Below are 18708 nucleotides of genomic sequence, written 5' to 3' on the forward strand. Positions count from 1 at the left end.
AGGGCCAAACTAGCCTGGTTACAAAAATCTCAAAAGTTATAAAAGCCATGATTAAAACCCTTCCATAAGCTTCAAATTGACATCCTCTACATGGTCTAGATAGGTGTAAGCGGAATAACCCTTAAACGCTTCCAATCCTTGTATTTCTACGCTTCTGATTGCGTTTCGCTCGGTATTGTAGTACAAAATGTAGACAGACCTGGATTTACAGGAATTTAAAAACACAATTTCGTTTGTCCGAGTCACTCCAACAATAACGGGTAAACCTGTAACAGTATTCGTCCACGAAGCAGGCAATACATATGTATGCTCCGACCACTCATGCTTTTCCGCATCTTCTAGAACCCGCAACCTAATATTTGTACTCCTCGGACGGAGACTGATACCACCATAATGAGTCCCAAAAAAACCTAATTTACCATTGTAGTTTGTCAGTGACCAATAAAATGATACACTGAGAGGTTGTCTGTAGTTTTCAACAAATCTGAACTTCTCCGACTTAAAGTCAAAGAGAACAATTATGTTATTGCTTGTAGACGTATGGAACGCTTGATAATACAGAACACCATCGATGCATACATGGTCAACATGACCCTGGTAAACAGAATGGGGTATGCAACATTCGACCCTTCTCCATGAAGGTTTTCCACCAGTTCCTAATGTCAGAACTTGATGGTCCACAGAGACCGAGCTTCGTATTCCCCAGGCCATGGACAATACCTTGTATAGTTTCTCGATAGGCTCATACCCAAGATAGCTCCTCGATCCAAACCTCTTCCTCGTCTTGAGTTTTGGTAAGGTCACACATTGTCCCGTGCTGGGGTTACATATCACCGAGACCTTACGCTTCTTTCCCTCTGAAAGCCACTCATCTCCCATTAACATCAGTCCTCTGACAGAACTACGTATCACAGAGTACAAAAGATAATACGGAATTTTCATATGATAACTGGCAACTAAAACAGAGGAGTTGTTATCATCTGCAAGAATCTGATGAGGCTGAGGTGAAGAGAAGAAGAACACGTGGTTGTTTTTTAAGCAAGCAAACAATATCTTCGGGCGAGACAAAGATCTCGTCAATAACAACTCCGTGAAGTAGGGGAGGCGAGGAATGGAAGCCCAGAGCTTCGATACGCAGCGACATCTTGATATTGATTTCGCCGGCAGTCTCGAAAATATCTCGACAATTAGGTCAAGTGGGATCGGTTCTCCTCCACCATTGCTTGAGGTCTTGGCTCGCGTATTGCGTCCGGTGACGGCAACAAGTTCCACCTCCGAGACGTTTTCCTGCTCTGGTTTCATGGAAGAGACAACCTAGATTGCTAATTACAGGGACTCCAAATTACGACGCAATCTATACTATAGAAACCCTAGAGTGCGTTTTTTTTATTTTGACTCGCGTATTGATATTTTTTTTGTTTTTTTTGTTAGGGAAATGTATAATCATAATGTTGATGTACGCATAGCACTTTGCATTTTTCTTTTAAGTCATTTACAACAAATATCATTGTTCTTTGGTTTTAATATTATTTTAAAAAATTTCATTAAAGATAAAAATGTAACGTATGTTTTAAACTAATAAATTCTTATAAGTAATTATCAGTTTCCACAAAATATACTAATTCACTTTTTCATATTATACCATATGAATAGTTTTTTAATTATTATATTTGAAATTTTTTTGTTAAGATTTTAAATTATGATTCATTATCATCTTTTTTTCATTTAAATATATAATACATATATGGTTACTGAGGCTTTCCTCGGTATCTAGAATTTTTTTATCTGCAGAGACAGTGAAGAAGAGATGATAATTCCTTCGTGGACGAATACTATTGGAGGGTCATACAGAGGTTTACGTGTTGTTGGAGTGACTCGTACAAACGAAATTGTGTTTTTAAATGGTGAAAGCTTTCATGTCCAAAAGGATTGCTAATAAGAAACAGAGAAAGCAAATCCTTATATATTAGAGAGACCGAGAGAAGAAAAAACAATAAAACAAGGGGCAAGTATATTGGCATGGGTCGTCACTTTGAAATAAACCAATTAAACCAGTTTTTGATTTGTCCTTTAAACCGGTCCAGAACTAGACCGGATTTTATTAAACCCTATGTAAAAAGAGGTATTTGTATTTTTAGTACGTTTTGAAAACAAAATTAAAGAAGTAATACGTTTACTATTTGAAATTATAGAACTAGGTGTAGGACCCATATGTGAGAGAATGTGTGAGAGGGTGAGAGAGGGAGTAAACGTGAGGAAAAAAGAAATATATTGTAAGGCTGTAGTTTCTTTTTTTTCTTGTTTTNTTTTTTTTTTTTTTTTTTTTTTTTTTTTTTTTTTTTTTTAATAATCATACCCCTCATGTTTAGTTACTCAAATATTTGATAATATAATTTTTTTTTCTAATTTTCTTTCAGATACAAAAAATCTATGTTTTTTCTTTATCATTTGATATGTATTTTGTTTGATGATTTTATTTGATAATATTAAATATTATGTTATAAATTTTATATCCGTACAGCTTATTAAATGTACAGATATATGAAAGCTTTAAAATTAAATAAATTATATATGTATACTTATTAATGTGTAAATATGATAATGTGTGCAAATATCTATACAGAAGCATTACATTTATCACTTTTGATATAAAAATATATTTGATAATGCTAAATATTTTTTACAAATTTTTTATCCGTACAGCTTATTAACTGTACAGACATCTGAAAATTTAAGAATAAACAAATTACATCTGTATCCTTAACAATGTGTACAGATGTCTGTACAGAACCATTATATATATCACTTTTGATATGAAAATATATTTAAATTTACTAAAACAAAATATGTATAAACATTTGTATAGACATCTATATTATATTTGATATCAAAATTTAAAATTTATTTGAAATTATTAAAATAAATGTATGTCAAATTATAAAGAAAAAGACATAGATTTTTAATCTAATTTTTCAAAAAAATAAATAAATATTATTAATTAACAAATATTTAAGTTATTAAAGAGAAGGAGATGTGTAAAAAATATATATATATATATATATATATATATAAAATTTTATGTTTATTCCCTATATCCCACTCTTCTCTCTCACACACTCACACAACCATACCCCACTTTGCCCCTCTTCTCTCTCACACACTCATACATCCATACCCCACCTTCTCCCTCTCTATTACACTGTAGTTATTAGACAACAAACATATGTACTCTTTCTCTAATTACAAATAGTAAAGGTACTAAAAACCTTATTATTTTCTCAAAATGTACTAAAACTACAATACACCCATATAAAAAACCTTGGTCTTTCTTTCCTCCCCAAATTTGATTTGCTCGACAGTGAAAACTTCAACCTTTGTCGTGTTATTAATTTATAGAAGCATCACTGATTGTCACCATCACGACAAATCCTAAAAGATATCCAGACCAAATCTTTTATCAGTTTTACTAAAAACAAAAAGAGAGTATTTTAGAATACCTCATATGCCCTTTTGCTCTCAAAGCATCGAACACATCACGCGCTGCATAAACAATGCCTTCGCAGACCAGACATGCTACTGGAGCGAAGGCAGATATCATTTCATTTCTATAATTTTATCTAGTTAAGAACAAAGGCACTGATGTTAATATGTTATACGACGTCGTTATGGTTTTCTACAGTAGCAAAATCAAGTGGTCGTTTCTCACACTTGTCTCTCTCTCTGGTAAACACCAATGGAGTTCTCTTCTTCGCCGGCTCAGCTTCTCTCAGACCACATCTCGGCTTTAGGGGTTTTACTTCCTCGACGAACATCAATCGCTTCTTCTTCTCCTCGATTCCTACGGATGGAATCTGATTCTCACCGTCTTCTTCAATCTATCTCCTGTATCAGGTAGAGGAATCTCAAATTTTCACTATTCATTTTTATGATCTTCGATTTTTGAGTTTGTTGTGTCGTTTGGTTGTCGATCAGCACTTCAGCAGCTAGAATAGGTGAAGTGAAGAGAGAAACAAAGGAAACGAATGTATCTGTAAAGAGAACGGTTTCTCAGTGATGCTTCTAGACGATTCTGTTCTCCAGCATCGTTAGGAGTTATCCACAAGTGATAATAGCCAATTCTGCGAATTTTCTTAGTTCAAAGCTTAAGTTGTTGCAGTCAAGAGGAGCTTCAAGGTCTGAGCTCACTGAGATTGTTACTACAGTTACCGAAAATATTGGGAAATAGAGTGGGGAACACTATCAGCTTATACTCTGATTTGGTCAAAGAAGTCATTGAAGTGGATAACAAGGGTAGCTTACTCCATAAAAACATTTATAGGTCTAGGATTCGGCATAGATGAGTTTGTGATGATGTTCAAGCGGTAAAGAGTAACGTAATGGATATATTAACACAAAACTGAAAAATTGATGAGAGTGAAGAGTAAGGGCCAAACTAGCCTTGTTACAAAAATCTCAAAAGTTATAAAAACCATGATTAAAGAAGCCCTTCTATAAGCTTCACATCAACATCCTCTACATGGTCTACATAGGCGTAAACGGAATGCCACTCAAACGCTTCCAATCCTTGTATGTTTGCTCTTCTGATTGCGTTTCGCTCGGTATTGTAGTACAAAATGTCGAAAGACGTGGAGCTACAGGAATTTAAAAACACAATTTCGTTTGTATGAGTCACTCCAACAACACGTAAACCTCTGCATGGCCCTCCAATAGTATTCGTCCACGAATGAGGCAATACATATGTATGCTCCGACCACTCATGCTTTTCCGCATCTTCTAGAACCCGCAACCTAATATTTGTACTCCTTGGATGGATACCCGTCCCAAGTGAACCTAATTTACCTTTGTAGTTTATAGATGACCAACAAAATGATACACTGAGAGGGTCTCTGAAGTTTTCAACAAATCTGAACTTCTCGGACTTAAAGTCAAAGAGAACAATTATGTAATCGCTTGTAGACGTATGGAACGCTTGATAATACAGAACACCATCAATGCATACATGGTCAACATAACAACCCCGGTTAACAGAATGGGGTATGCAACATTCGACCCTACTCCATGAAGGTTTTCCACCAGTTCCTAAAGTCAGAACTTGATGGTCCACAGAGCTCGAGCTTCGTATTCCCCAGGCCATGGACAATACCTTGTATAGTTTCTTGATAGGCTCATACCCAAGATAGCTCCTCAATCCAAACCTCTTCCTCGTCTTGGGTTTTGGTAAGGTCACAGATTGTCCCGTGCTGGGGTTACATATCACCGAGACCTTACGCTTCTTTCCCTCTGAACCCCGCTCATCTCCAATTAACATCAGTCCTCTGACAGAACTACGTATCACAGAGTACAAAAGATAATACGGAATTTTCATATGATAACTGGCAACTAAAACAGAGGAGTTGTTATCATCTGCAAGAATCTGATGAGGCTGAGGTGAAGAGAAGAAGAACACGTGGTTGTTTTTTAAGCAAGCGAACAATAGCTTCGGGCGAGACAAAGATCTGGTCAAGAACAACTCCGTGAAGTAGGGGAGGCGAGGAATGGAAGCCCAGAGCTTCGATACGCAGCGACATCTTGATATTGATTTCGCCGGCAGTCTCGAAAATATCTCGACAATTAGGTCAAGTGGGATCGGTTCTCCACCATTGCTTGAGGTCTTGGCTCGCGTATTGCGTTCGGTGACGGCGACAAGATCCACCTCCGAGACGTTTTGCTGCTCTCTTTTCATGGCGGAGACAACCTAGATTGCTAATTACAGGGACTCCAAATTACGACGCAGTCGAGACTATAGAAACCCTAGAGTGCGTTGTTGATTATGTGGCTCGCATTTTGATATTCTTATTATTTATTTTTTTTGTTAGCAAATTTTTTTTTTGTAAAAGTTAGATGTACCAAAAGTAATAGGGTAAATATTTTGGCATGGGTCAGTTTGAAATAAACCAATTAAATCAGTTTTTGATTTGTCCTTAAACCGGTCCAGAACTAGACCGGATTTTATTAAACCCTAAAAACATTGGTCTCTCCTCCCCAAATTTGGATCTGTGCGATTCTGAGAGTTCCGGCAAGTGAATGAAGTGTAAACGGAGATGTTGTTCTTCGCTGATTGATAGTGGGCACGAATTGAATCAGATTGATCGGTCAGAATCGCTTCAACGCTGTGGTACTCGCTTTGCATTGTCATGAACTCTCTTCTACTTCATTGAAGAAGGTCTCTCGAGTTGCAACAATGGCGTAATTTTAAAGTTTCCTTGCAAACTGTGTCTGCTTTTTCCAACTCGTTCTCTTCTGCTGCTAGTGCTGCTGTTCATGTAATAAGCCCTAAAGATGGTGGAGTAAAAGGGAAGACCTTTAAAGCCTCGTCCTTCCTTGATTCAGTGCGTTTAACTACCAGTGCCGGCGTTGATGCGGTGCAAGCGGTGCTTTTGCACCAGGTTTCATTTAAAAAAAAAAAATTTAGAAGGCTTTGAGCCCTCAAAGTTTAATATTTTTGATAAAAATGATTCTAAATTTATGAAATCTACAATTAACACCTTAAAAACATCAATTTTTTTTTTTTTTGCACCATGTCCAACAACAACTTGAGCCGGACCTGTTAACTACAGAACTCACTACATCGGTCTCAAGTAATAGTCAAGGTGTAGTGTCATCAAAGTTCTCATGTCAAAAAGGATTGCTCGGATTGAAAAGCAAATCTTCACAGTTAGGTGAATACTAACCTAACTCCGTTTTTCTCTTGTAAAGATCCTTGTGATGTGCTTTACTCTGTTTTTAATGGAAATAAAAACAGAGTATACGAAATTTTCCATTTTTTTAGCAAAAGTCTTTCCTTTTTTTTTTTTTTTTCTTATATCTATAAAATCCTAGGGAGAGATGGAAACAACATGTTATCAACGTGAAGTTAAAATCCAAAATAAAAACTCGTAACCTAAAAACTACCTTATTTGAGTGGATAAGCGTGAAAGTTATAAAGCCCTAGTTTTTATTATACAGCCCTTGGACGTTGGAAACTTGTAACAATGGCGATGATGTCTGATCTTTCGAAGGGTTTGGTAAAAGAGATACTCTCTCGGGTTCCTATACCATCTCTAAAAGCTGTGAGATCTACTTGCAAACAATGGAACAGTTTATCCAAAGATCCTAGCTTTACAAACAAGCAATGTGCTAAAGCAGCCAAGGATTTGATGGTGATCATGGTTAATGATTTTAAGGTCTGTTTGATGAGAGTTGATCTCTACGGAGTCCATAACCACAAAGACTTGGTTGATCCATCTATAAAGTGAATAGGTGAACTTAATCAAGTCAAGATATTTAACGTCTTCTATTGTGATGGCTTATTGTTATGCCTCACCAAGGAGAAGGAGAGCAACACTACTAGCCTCGTGGTTTGGAACCCGTATTCGTGTCAAACACGTTGGATCAAACCTAGATCCACTTACGGCAGATCAGATATGTTTGGTATCGGATACGACAAGAACAACAACCACAAGATTTTGAGGCTTTTCTTTGAGTTTGGCTACAGTTTAGAGTACGAAATATACGATTTTAAGTCTAACTCATGGAGGGCTCTCACCATCTCATCTACTGTAGTGTTATACAAACGAGGCGTGTCATTGAAAGGGAACACTTACTTTTTTGCTCAAGAAAGAATCAAAGTTGAAGAAGTAGATAAAGAATGTGTTTTACTCTGTTTTGATTTTACAAGAGAGAGATTTGGACCGGCTCTTCATCTTCCGTTTCACTGTGATGTTAGATACGATGACATGGTTCTATCTGCAGTTAGAGAAGAGCAGATTGCAGTGTTGTTTCAGCGCTTAGATACATATAAGATGGAGATATGGATTACAACCAAGATCGAGCCCAATGCGGTTTCATGGAACAAGTTCTTAGCCGTTGATACGGAGACAATCATCAGTGGTCTTAAGTTTGTGGTTGAGCCTAGGAGTTTCTTTGTTGACGAGGAGAAGAAAGTTGCAGTGATTTGTGATATAGATAGATTTGAACCGACCAAGACCGGTCTCTACAAAACAGCTTGCGTCATTGGGGAGGATGGGTACTTGAAAGAAGTGGATCTCGGAGAAGCTGTGAGTGTTGAAGAATCTCCATATAGTTGCCCACTTGTGTGCTCTTATTATGTTCCAAGGTTTGAGCATAATCAACCAAGGTGTAGTAGTACTATAGTGGGAAAGGAAAGGATGAGACTATTGATTAGTCCATATTACAATACATCTTATGTTTCGTGGATATCTTTTTTCCTTTTGTTTTCTTTTGTAAAGATTGTTCTGTGAACAAGAGTGACCTAGTAGTTTTATAGTTGAAATTAAGGGAGGTTCGTTTTTAACAAAATGATACTTCTGTCTCATTCCCTTCAACACTGTGGAATTCTTCTGGTATTGCCTTTGTCAGGTAGTCCCTAATAAACTAACTCTCTTTGATGCAATATTTGCTTTAGTTAACTCTCTACTTTACGGTAGAGTCTTCACTTCTACTTCTTTATGATTATAGCAACAACACCAAAACTGTTGTTTAAGTAAAACTATTGGAGATTTACTATTTTGCTCCAAGAGATGTCAAGCATTGTTCTTCTGCCTAATCGGAATATAAACTCGATTGACAAATATACACAGTCTTTTTTTTAGGTTTATTTCTTTCTTTGTTTTTGGTGATTTTTTCATATGATGCATAACATTTTTTTTTTTCACTTATGTTCAACAATATAAAAAATTTAGAAAAATACTCACCTTTAATATGAAGTTAAAAAAAAATCATCTAAAATTGTATCATTCGACCAATAATATTAGAATTGATCCTTTAATATAAAGTAAATCTCCCTTTTTTTTTTTTAACATCAAATCAATTATATTATACTGTACCATTTAAGGTAGTAACAATATTACAAACAAAAGGTATTTCACTTAAGGTATTTTCTAAAGGTATTATTTTAGAAACATCATTAGACCAATAATCAAAACTTTCGTGTTAAATTAAAGTTAAAAAAAAAAAAAAAAAATTGCATCATTAGACCAATAACATCAATCCTTTTTGTAAAAAGGGTATATTTATGGAATTCATCTCTCAATATATAAAAGTTTTTATCCCAAATTAACGCAAAAGAGAGAATTCGAGATCTGGCCTCTCCTCTCCTCTCCTCTCTTAGGCATAGCGACTCACTCAGATCTATTATACCTTCTTCTTCTTCTTCCTCCTCTTCTCCTTCTTCGTTTCGTTTCCGAACTCATCTGAATCTGTGGTAATCACCATTGTTTCTTTCTTTACGATTTCTAATTTCTCACTCAATTGCTGCAATTTAGATCTATTTCTGCAAAATCTCATATGAATTGTTCGTGATTTCGTTTTTTTTTGTGTGTGTGTGATCTTGTTTTTTTGTATGTAGAGTGCATTATCGGGAGATTATTACTATGTTGACAAAGTTCGAGACGAAGAATAACAGAGTTAAGGGTCTTAGCTTTCACCCTAAAAGACCATGGATCCTCGCGAGTTTGCACAGTGGCGTGATCCAGCTTTGGGATTATCGTATGGGTACTTTGATCGATAGATTCGACGAGCACGAAGGACCTGTTCGTGGTGTTCACTTCCACAATTCTCAGTCTCTCTTCGTCTCCGGAGGTATATTCCTTTTTTTTTTTTTGCTCTCCTCATTACCTTTAGATTTAGCTAGCTGTAGTGAATCGTATGATTGATTTGTCCCAACCTCGATTCTGTTGGATTTATGGATCTTGCGTTAAGGGAGCCTTGTAGTGTGTTTTAGATTCAAAAAGCATATGTATATATTGTATGACTATGATCTTAATGCTTGTCTAGTATCTTAATGCTTGCAGGGGATGATTACAAGATTAAAGTGTGGAACTACAAAACACACAGGTGCCTTTTCACTCTTCTTGGGCATCTTGATTATATCCGCACGGTTCAGTTCCATCATGAGTACCCTTGGATTGTGAGTGCCAGTGACGATCAGACTATCCGTATATGGAACTGGCAATCACGGACTTGTGTTTCTGTCTTGACTGGTCACAATCATTATGTTATGTGTGCCTCTTTCCACCCAAAAGAAGACCTCGTTGTATCAGCTTCCTTAGATCAGACTGTTCGTGTTTGGGATATTGGTGCTCTTAGGAAGAAGACTGTCTCTCCTGCTGATGACATCATGAGGTTGACTCAGATGAATAGTGATCTTTTTGGTGGAGTTGATGCCATTGTCAAGTACGTCCTTGAAGGTCATGACAGAGGTGTAAACTGGGCTGCTTTTCATCCCTCCCTGCCTCTTATTGTCTCTGGTGCAGATGACCGCCAAGTAAAGCTTTGGCGTATGAACGGTAATTATTTGATGTTATACTTTTGTGCTTTCAATATTTATATGCCATCAATCATTAATTTTATACTGATATGCAATTTTTTTAATTAATTTCATTGCAGAAACTAAAGCTTGGGAGGTGGATACATTGCGAGGCCATATGAATAACGTTTCATCTGTTATGTTCCATGCAAAACAGGACATAATTGTATCAAACTCTGAAGATAAGAGCATCCGTGTCTGGGATGCTACCAAGCGAACTGGACTTCAAACTTTCCGTCGTGAACATGATAGATTCTGGATTCTTGCAGTTCACCCTGAGATGAATTTACTAGCAGCAGGACATGACAGTGGCATGATCGTGTTCAAACTTGAGAGAGAACGTCCTGCATTTGCTTTGAGTGGTGATTCTTTGTTCTATGCCAAGGATAGATTCTTGCGGTACTACGAATATTCTACTCAAAGAGACTCCCAAGTTATCCCTATACGGCGTCCTGGTACTCCAAGCTTGAATCAAAGTCCGAGGACTCTATCATACAGTCCGACTGAAAATGCAGTTTTGATCTGCTCAGATCTGGATGGTGGTTCTTATGAGTTGTACATCATACCGAAAGATAGTGTTGGCAGGAGTGACGTTGTGCAAGATGCAAAGAGAGGGACAGGTGGCTCTGCAGTATTCATTGCCCGTAACCGGTTTGCTGTTCTCGAGAAAAGCACCAGCCAGGTGCTAGTCAAGAATCTAAAGAATGAGGTGGTTAAAAAGAGTTCTCTTCCTATCCCCACCGATGCTATCTTTTATGCCGGAACTGGAAATTTACTTTGTCGATCTGAGGATAAAGTAGTTATATTTGACCTCCAGCAAAGGCTTGTTCTTGGTGAACTTCAGACACCATTTGTTAGGTACGTTGTTTGGTCTAGTGATATGGAGAGTGTTGCTTTGCTCAGCAAACATACTATAATTATCGCGAGCAAAAAACTTGTTCTCCAGTGCACGCTTCATGAGACGATACGTGTGAAAAGTGGAGCTTGGGACGATAATGGTGTCTTCATTTACACGACTTTGAATCATATCAAGTACTGTCTTCCGAATGGAGATAGTGGAATCATCCGAACCCTGGATGTCCCAATCTATATCACCAAGGTGTCTGGTAATACAATATTTTGCTTGGATCGGGATGGGAAAAACAATGCTATCTCCATTAATGCAACCGAGTACATTTTCAAGCTTTCACTTCTGAGAAAGAGATATGATCATGTAATGAGCATGATAAAAAACTCCCAGCTATGTGGACAGGCTATGATTGCTTACCTGCAGCAGAAAGGATTCCCTGAGGTTGCCCTCCATTTTGTTGAAGATGAGAGGATCCGATTCAACCTGGCTCTTGAAAGTGGCAACATCAGTGTGGCTGTTGCGTCCGCTACACAGATTAACGAGAAAGACCACTGGTATAAACTTGGGGTGGAGGCTCTTCGCCAAGGTAATTCTGGAATTGTTGAGTTTGCATACCAGCAGACAAAGAACTTTGAGAGGTTATCGTTTCTTTATCTCATTACTGGTAATTTGGACAAGCTTTCAAAGTTGATGAAGATTGCGGAAGTGAAGAACAACGTGATGGGTCAGTTTCACAATGCTCTCTACCTAGGAGATGTTAAAGAGCGTGTTAAAATTCTGGAGAATGCTGGTCATTTGCCTCTAGCTTATATCACGGCTTCGGTTCATGGCTTAAATGATATTGCTGAGCGACTGGCAACCGAGCTAGGAGACAACGTGCCCTCATTGCCTGAAGGGAAAACTCCATCGCTTCTTATGCCACCGACACCAGTCATGTGTGGTGGTGATTGGCCTCTTCTGAGAGTGATGAAAGGAATATTTGAAGGAGGACTTGAGAGTGCAGACAGAGGAGGTACTGCTGATGAAGAAGATGTTGATGGCGATTGGGGTGAGGAACTTGACATAAATGTTGATGGAATGGAAAACAGAGACATTGAAGACATTTTGGCGGCTGCTGAAGGAGGTGAAGAAGATAACGATGAGGAAGTTGGATGGGGACTTGAAGACTTGGATCTCCCACCAGAGCTTGACACTCCTAAAGCCTCTGCTAATGCACGTTCTTCGGTTTTTGTGACACCTCCCCAAGGTATGCCCGTAAGTCAGATCTGGAGCCAGAAATCTTCTCTTGCTGCTGAGCAAGCTGCAGCTGGAAGCTTCGACACTGCAATGCGTCTGCTCCACAGACAGCTTGGTATAAAGAACTTTACACCTTTGAAATCGATGTTTCTTGATCTGTTCAATGGCAGTCATAGCTATCTGCGTGCGTTTTCTTCATCTCCTGTTGTTCCACTTGCCATTGAGCGAGGATTGAGCGAGTCTTCCAGTCCCAACGTCCGTGGCCCACCAGCTCTTGTTTATGATTTCTCTCAGCTAGACGAGAAGCTCAAATCTGGCTACAAAGCCACAACAAGTGGGAAATTCACTGAGGCTCTCCGTCTCTTCCTTTCTATCCTCCACACCATCCCTCTAGTGGTAGTCGAGACAAGAAGAGAAGTCGATGAGGTTAAGGAACTAATCGTTATCGTTAAAGAATATGTCCTTGGTCTTCAAATGGAGCTCAGGAGGAGAGAAATGAGAGATGATCCGGTGAGGCAGCAAGAGCTCGCTGCTTACTTCACTCACTGCAACCTCCAAACACCTCACTTACGGCTCGCGCTGCTTAGTGCAATGGGCGTCTGCTACAAGGCAAAGAACCTCGCAACTGCTTATAATTTCGCAAGAAGGCTGTTGGAATCAAACCCAGTGGAGAACCAGGCCAAGATGGCAAGACAAGTTGTGCAAGCCGCTGAACGTAACATGACCGACGCAACCAAGCTAAACTACGACTTCAGAAACCCGTTTGTGATATGTGGGTCCACATATGTCCCGATCTACAAAGGACAGAAAGACGTTTCATGTCCTTACTGTACGGCCCGGTTTGTACCAAGCCAAGAAGGAAACATATGCACAGTCTGTGATCTAGCAGTGATTGGTGCAGACGCATCTGGTTTGCTATGCTCTCCATCTCAAGTCCGTTGATCAGTTCAGATTCATTATCAATACAGAGATACTTCATTAACAGAAATAAGAGTGTTGAGCTTTTCGTTTTGTGATTTTGGTGTACTTACCAATCAGGTTTGTGGATTTTTCTCGTTGCAGGTCCTATTACTCTTTTTTTTTTTTTTTAAGTCTTTTAAAGTTGTTTCTTATCTTTTAGCAACAACGACACATGAGTACTTTAGCTTCGTGCTTTATATAATCTTTTTTGATGCATAGTAGTCTTTGAAATCCCGTGCTGGATCATTTTAAAATTTCAATTTCGAAAGTTTATGATTTAGTGAAAATTTTAATGTTTTTTTTGAGTCTCTCGTCACTAATAACAAATTTATCAACAACGGAATGGAGCGATAAAAAAACAAATACTGTATACATTTATTGATCCGTACATCGGTACATGTTTCTCATTATCATTTGAGTTTTTCTTAAAAAAAAAGGATTGATCCGACTGAACCCGATAGTAACACAACAACGTTAAACACATCAGAAAACACAACAACAACTTTCGAACAAGATTCCACAAATCTCTACCTCATTGCTGAGAACTCATAATCCCCGTAGCCCCTCCGCTGTAGAAACTCACGATGACCAGTTGTGTTCACCGTTTTAGACAAAAAATAACCAACACAAGAAGTGGAGCAAATACTGAACCAGACGACTCCAAAACTATTTTGTGTGGACAACGCTTCTTGCAATAAGAGCAAAATGGTCGAGTCATATGATGATCGTTGGACAGAACATATATCTTCTGTCCAATGAAGGAGAAGCTTTGAATGAGCAACATATGAACAACCTTCCTTGATGCAAGAGTAACCACCGTAATCATTGTCGATCTTTCTACGACAAACACAACAAGACCAATCTCCTTGACCAAAAGATTGAGTAAAAGAGATACGATGGGGATGGCGAGATATCCTTATGAGACGTGGTAAGCTGATACACCTTTGATGGGCCACAAAGTCACAAGGGGGACATATATAGAAAGGACAGCTTGTATGTGTCAAGGAACAAAGGCTGCAAGCAAAGGGACTCTGTCTTGGAAACAGAGCAAGAGTATGCTCATGCCACTTCGAATGGTCTACAGAAAAGACTGGTGGTTTCTCCACACAAGCTATGTTCATACCATAGTCGCAAGCTGAGCAATAATAAAATAGCTCTTGGAGACCTTCATCACAACAATAGCATTGCCTCGTTTCATGAGACTTTTGCAACAAAGCAAGCTGAAGAGAATGTCTTGGATGAAGAGGGTGCTTGATCTCAACAGGTGCCTTGTTATGTTCATCATGGTTCTTGCCATTGCAACCACGGCAGAAAAAATGGGTAGCGTCTTCTCCTGTTGACCTGAACTTCAACCAGAACAAAGGGAAACAACACAGTTTGTAATTGGTTCCCCACGAGAACTCTTCATCAACGTGTAGTTTTCCTTTTTCCAACCTTACTGCTACTTGAGGGCATAAGGACATAAGCTTCTCCCACTTTGGATCCATAGTCATGACGAGGGAGACTATTTTACGAATGAGTGATATGAGCTCAGGTTCTGGCTCAAGACTTAATGTTTCACCAAAGAGTGGCAAGACCTCCAAATCCTGCTCCAACAAGGGATCTATGTAGTTGTCGAGATCTGCTTTCTTAGTGATGAATGATATGAGCTTCCTTAGTGGCTCCGGCTGCGAATCCAAATCCATAGAGTTGTAGGTAGAGATGGTTTGAGTAATGAGTGACATGAGCTCCGACTCCTGCTGCGTTACAAACATAGCATATTCACAGAATACACTACTAACATAGCTTATCTGAACAATGCGTGCAATGATTTCAGTATTAGCATCCCCATTATCCACTTCCCAAGGGTCCTCCATAGATATGAGTTCAGAAATGGCTGATATGAACTCCCCCTCCAAAGCCATAGTGTTGTTGTAAAAAGAGTATTTTGAGTAACAAAAGATATGAGAGATTTTGAGTAATGAGTGTGATGATTTCTCTGTCTTTTTTTCTTTCTTTTGTGATTTAACTCAGTGCTCTCTATATTTTTTTAGTGCTTATAGCGTATTTAATGTTATCACCAGCCAATACAGATCCACAACCTTCCAAATTAAATGCATTGTATGATTGTATCTAACAATGTTTTCATTTCCCCCGACTAACTAAGTTCGAGTGTTCGACATATAAGCCTATGTGGATTTTTCTATCTTAATAGAAAACATATGGTAGCCTCCATTAATTTGTGATTATTTTCAGAATAATTCAAAGTAACCAGATTCAAGTTGTGATTAAAGACTAAAGACGACGATGTTTAAAGGCTACATTTATCTTCTTTTGTTTAAAGGCTACAAGCAAAGTTCTGTGATAAATTAATAATAGCTAGAAGAGCTTCTTCTTTTGTCCCGAACCGGTCGGTCGAAACCAGATTTTTATGTTTTTGGTTCAAATTGGTTTAGCAATGTGTTAAATTCGGCTTCATTTTGAATCATGTTCAGTTTACAATTCGTTGAACCGATTGGTTACCTCTTTTTATTAGAATTTAAAAAACACCTAAAGTAAACTAAAATGTATACCGAAATTAAATCGAATTAAACCAAAAATATATAAATTGAACTGATTTTACCCAATTTGACCTAGCGTTAACCCCCAAAAATTTTGGTAACAATTCATTAACCAAAATTTGAACCGAACCGATGATTTATTAGGTTAATTTCAGCAATAATTTCTAAGAACTGAATGAACCAGATCGATTCGATTTCGGTTAACTGAACTCACATGGCGAGTTTGTTCATACAATCATACTTGATAAATATACATTTTGCCTTTCGAATGTAAGTTTGGTGTTAATAACATTATATATATATATATATATATAAATCTACATTTTTATATACATTTATATATAAATATACATTTTAAATAACCGACTCAAGGCATAGCACATGAAACTTGAAAACTTGTATTAAAATTTTATATAAATATATATTTTTAATAAACTAAAAAAATTATAGCGCGAAAAAAAAAAATTAGTATGATATTTGAGAGTCTATTTTATTTGTTATAAAAATACATATGTAAAAGTATTTTACTTATGTTTTACTTATGTTTTGTTTATATTATACAAATGTTTTGCTAATTTTTTTTTGTTATTTTACTTTTCTTTTTAAAATATATGTAAGATGTTACACAAAATATATGTATATTTTTATAGAATTCAATGTAAACTATGCTCAATATATCCTACTATATTAATTGAGAAGTACAAATATATAAGTAACCTTATAATGTGTAAAAAAGTACATTCAATTGCCATTAGAAAAACTTAATTAAGATTAATTAATTAATTAAATAAATATAAATAATTAAAAAACGAAAATATGAGATAAATCAAATAAAAGAAATTGTAGAAATGTAAAAAACAAAATCTATTAGAATCAGAACTAATTCGTACTAAAAAAAATTAACAGATAAGATTTAGTTGCTTTTTTTATATGTTAAGTTATATCTTTTTATTTACTTCACAACTATAATAAGGATTTCATTTAATTGATAAAAGTTTAAACAATTTTATTCATTAAATGTAAATGTTTTATTGATAGGTTTTCAATAAACATTTTTAAAATACAAAAATTATAATATAAGCAACAAATTTTTAATCACATACCATTACAAAAAACATAATAACAAAATAAATTATTACAAATTTTCATCAAAAAAAATTCATCCCACAGTTTTCCGTGGGATAGTACCTAGTATCAAACAATCAAGATTATAGAATCAGTCTGCTCAACTTAGCATCCCGAAGAAAAGAAATTCTTATATCAGAGTTCCAAAACATTGGATGGTTAAAAAAGTAAATTGCATATTAAAAGGTGGTCTTGTTAAGTGAATTCCAAATTAGTAGACAAGAAGAATATGGCATTACCGTAAATTAAGGTTGATCTTCAGCAATTGGTAGATGAGGTTGAAAGCTTCATGATGCTTTACGTTGGAGGGGTTAACTTTATTGTTCGCCAAAATGTTGAAATCAAGATCAGTTTCACGTCCAAAAGGATGGTGACCCAATAGCGTAAAATAGGACACAACCAAAGCTAAACATATCAACTGCTTCATTTTCGTTTTCCTTGTGAAGCTGCTCTGGTGCTTGCCATCCCGGACTGCGATGACCTGAAAATTTTATGCATTCATTTAAAAATAAATTGTGTAAAAGTTGATCATGAGCATAATTACTGATTCAACCATAATACATTCCGTCACATACTTACATGCACATGAATTTAGCTTGCATTTTCATTACCAACCTAGGCCATTACATTTTTCTGTAAATCAATATGGTGATCTACCAAACACAATAATGATAAACTTACATGTGGCAAGGTGCTCATCAAAGGATGGGTTATGCTCATTGAGACGCTTGCTAATCCCCATATCAGAATCTTTGCAATCAATGTCTCCCCTTTAGCTATTATTAGCACATTTTGTGGCTTCAAGTTTCGGTGAATTATGCTCAACTTGTGTAAGTGGACAAGACCACAAACTATATCTCTACATCGTAGCAGAAACAGTTCGAAGAATACAGGGATACTTCATTAATAGAAATAAGAGTGTTGAGCTTTTGGTATTTTGTGATTGTGGTGTACTTACCAATCAGGTTTGTGGATTTTTCTTGTTGCAGGTCCTATTACTCCTTTTTTTTTTAAGTCTTTTAAAGTTGTTTCTTATCTTTTAGCAACAACGTCACATGAGTACTTTAGCTTCGTGCTTTATATAATCTTTTTTGATGCATAGTAGTCTTTGAAATCCCGTGCTGGATCATTTTAAATTTTCAATTTCAAAAGTTTATGATTTAGTGAAAATTTTAATGTTTTTTTTTGAGTCTTCGTCACTAATAACAAATTAATCAACAACGGAATGGAGCGATAAAAAAAACAAATACTGTATACATTTATGGGTTGATCCGTAGGCATCTCAATGAAGACAAATACATGTTAACAAACATAAGAACGACAGACAAGGCTTCTCCAATAAAAAGTATTTACAATTAACTAGTCAAGATCACCAGCTTTAAAGTCTCAGACAACAAGCAAAATAATATTTCCTACAGTATGGAAACACAAATGAACCAAGGCTTGTCTAAGCTTTGATCTTAATATCACTCCAGTCTCCTACATCACTTTCTTCTTACTCCATATAGTTTTTATTTTGAATTTTTAATTCTTTTCGAGGCTTTAAGAAGATAGAAACTATATGGAGTAAGAAGAAAGTGATGTAGGAGACTGGAGTGATATTAAGATCAAAGCTACAAAAGGGTGTATAGTCCTAAAGCTACAATATCCAA

General features: G+C 36.7%; 5 protein-coding genes across 5 annotated transcripts; 2 read left to right on the plus strand and 3 right to left on the minus strand.

The window, feature by feature from the left end:
- Positions 52-1302, minus strand: LOC104716035 (putative F-box protein At2g19630). Its single transcript, XM_010433381.1, has one exon. It carries the CDS (start codon positions 1300-1302, stop codon positions 52-54), a length of 1251 nt encoding a protein of 416 aa, XP_010431683.1.
- LOC104716036 (putative F-box protein At2g19630) lies at positions 4475-5722 on the minus strand. The gene has a single exon (XM_010433382.1). It carries the CDS (start codon positions 5720-5722, stop codon positions 4475-4477), a length of 1248 nt encoding a protein of 415 aa, XP_010431684.1.
- LOC104716037 (putative F-box protein At4g17200) lies at positions 7011-8289 on the plus strand. The gene is made up of 3 exons (XM_010433384.1): positions 7011-7202; positions 7347-8134; positions 8268-8289. The coding sequence occupies exons 1-3, from the start codon at positions 7011-7013 to the stop codon at positions 8287-8289; spliced, it is 1002 nt and encodes a 333-aa protein (XP_010431686.1).
- Positions 9082-13612, plus strand: LOC104714536 (coatomer subunit alpha-1). Its single transcript, XM_010431937.2, has 4 exons — positions 9082-9241; positions 9386-9618; positions 9831-10325; positions 10426-13612. Exons 2-4 carry the CDS (start codon positions 9411-9413, stop codon positions 13371-13373), a joined length of 3651 nt encoding a protein of 1216 aa, XP_010430239.1. The 5' UTR covers positions 9082-9241; positions 9386-9410; the 3' UTR covers positions 13374-13612.
- On the minus strand, positions 13782-15361 carry LOC104714537. Its single transcript, XM_010431938.2, has one exon. It carries the CDS (start codon positions 15293-15295, stop codon positions 13919-13921), a length of 1377 nt encoding a protein of 458 aa, XP_010430240.1. The 5' UTR covers positions 15296-15361; the 3' UTR covers positions 13782-13918.

This window comes from Camelina sativa, chromosome 9, assembly GCF_000633955.1.
Source record: "Camelina sativa cultivar DH55 chromosome 9, Cs, whole genome shotgun sequence".
Classification (NCBI taxonomy): Eukaryota; Viridiplantae; Streptophyta; class Magnoliopsida; order Brassicales; family Brassicaceae; genus Camelina; species Camelina sativa.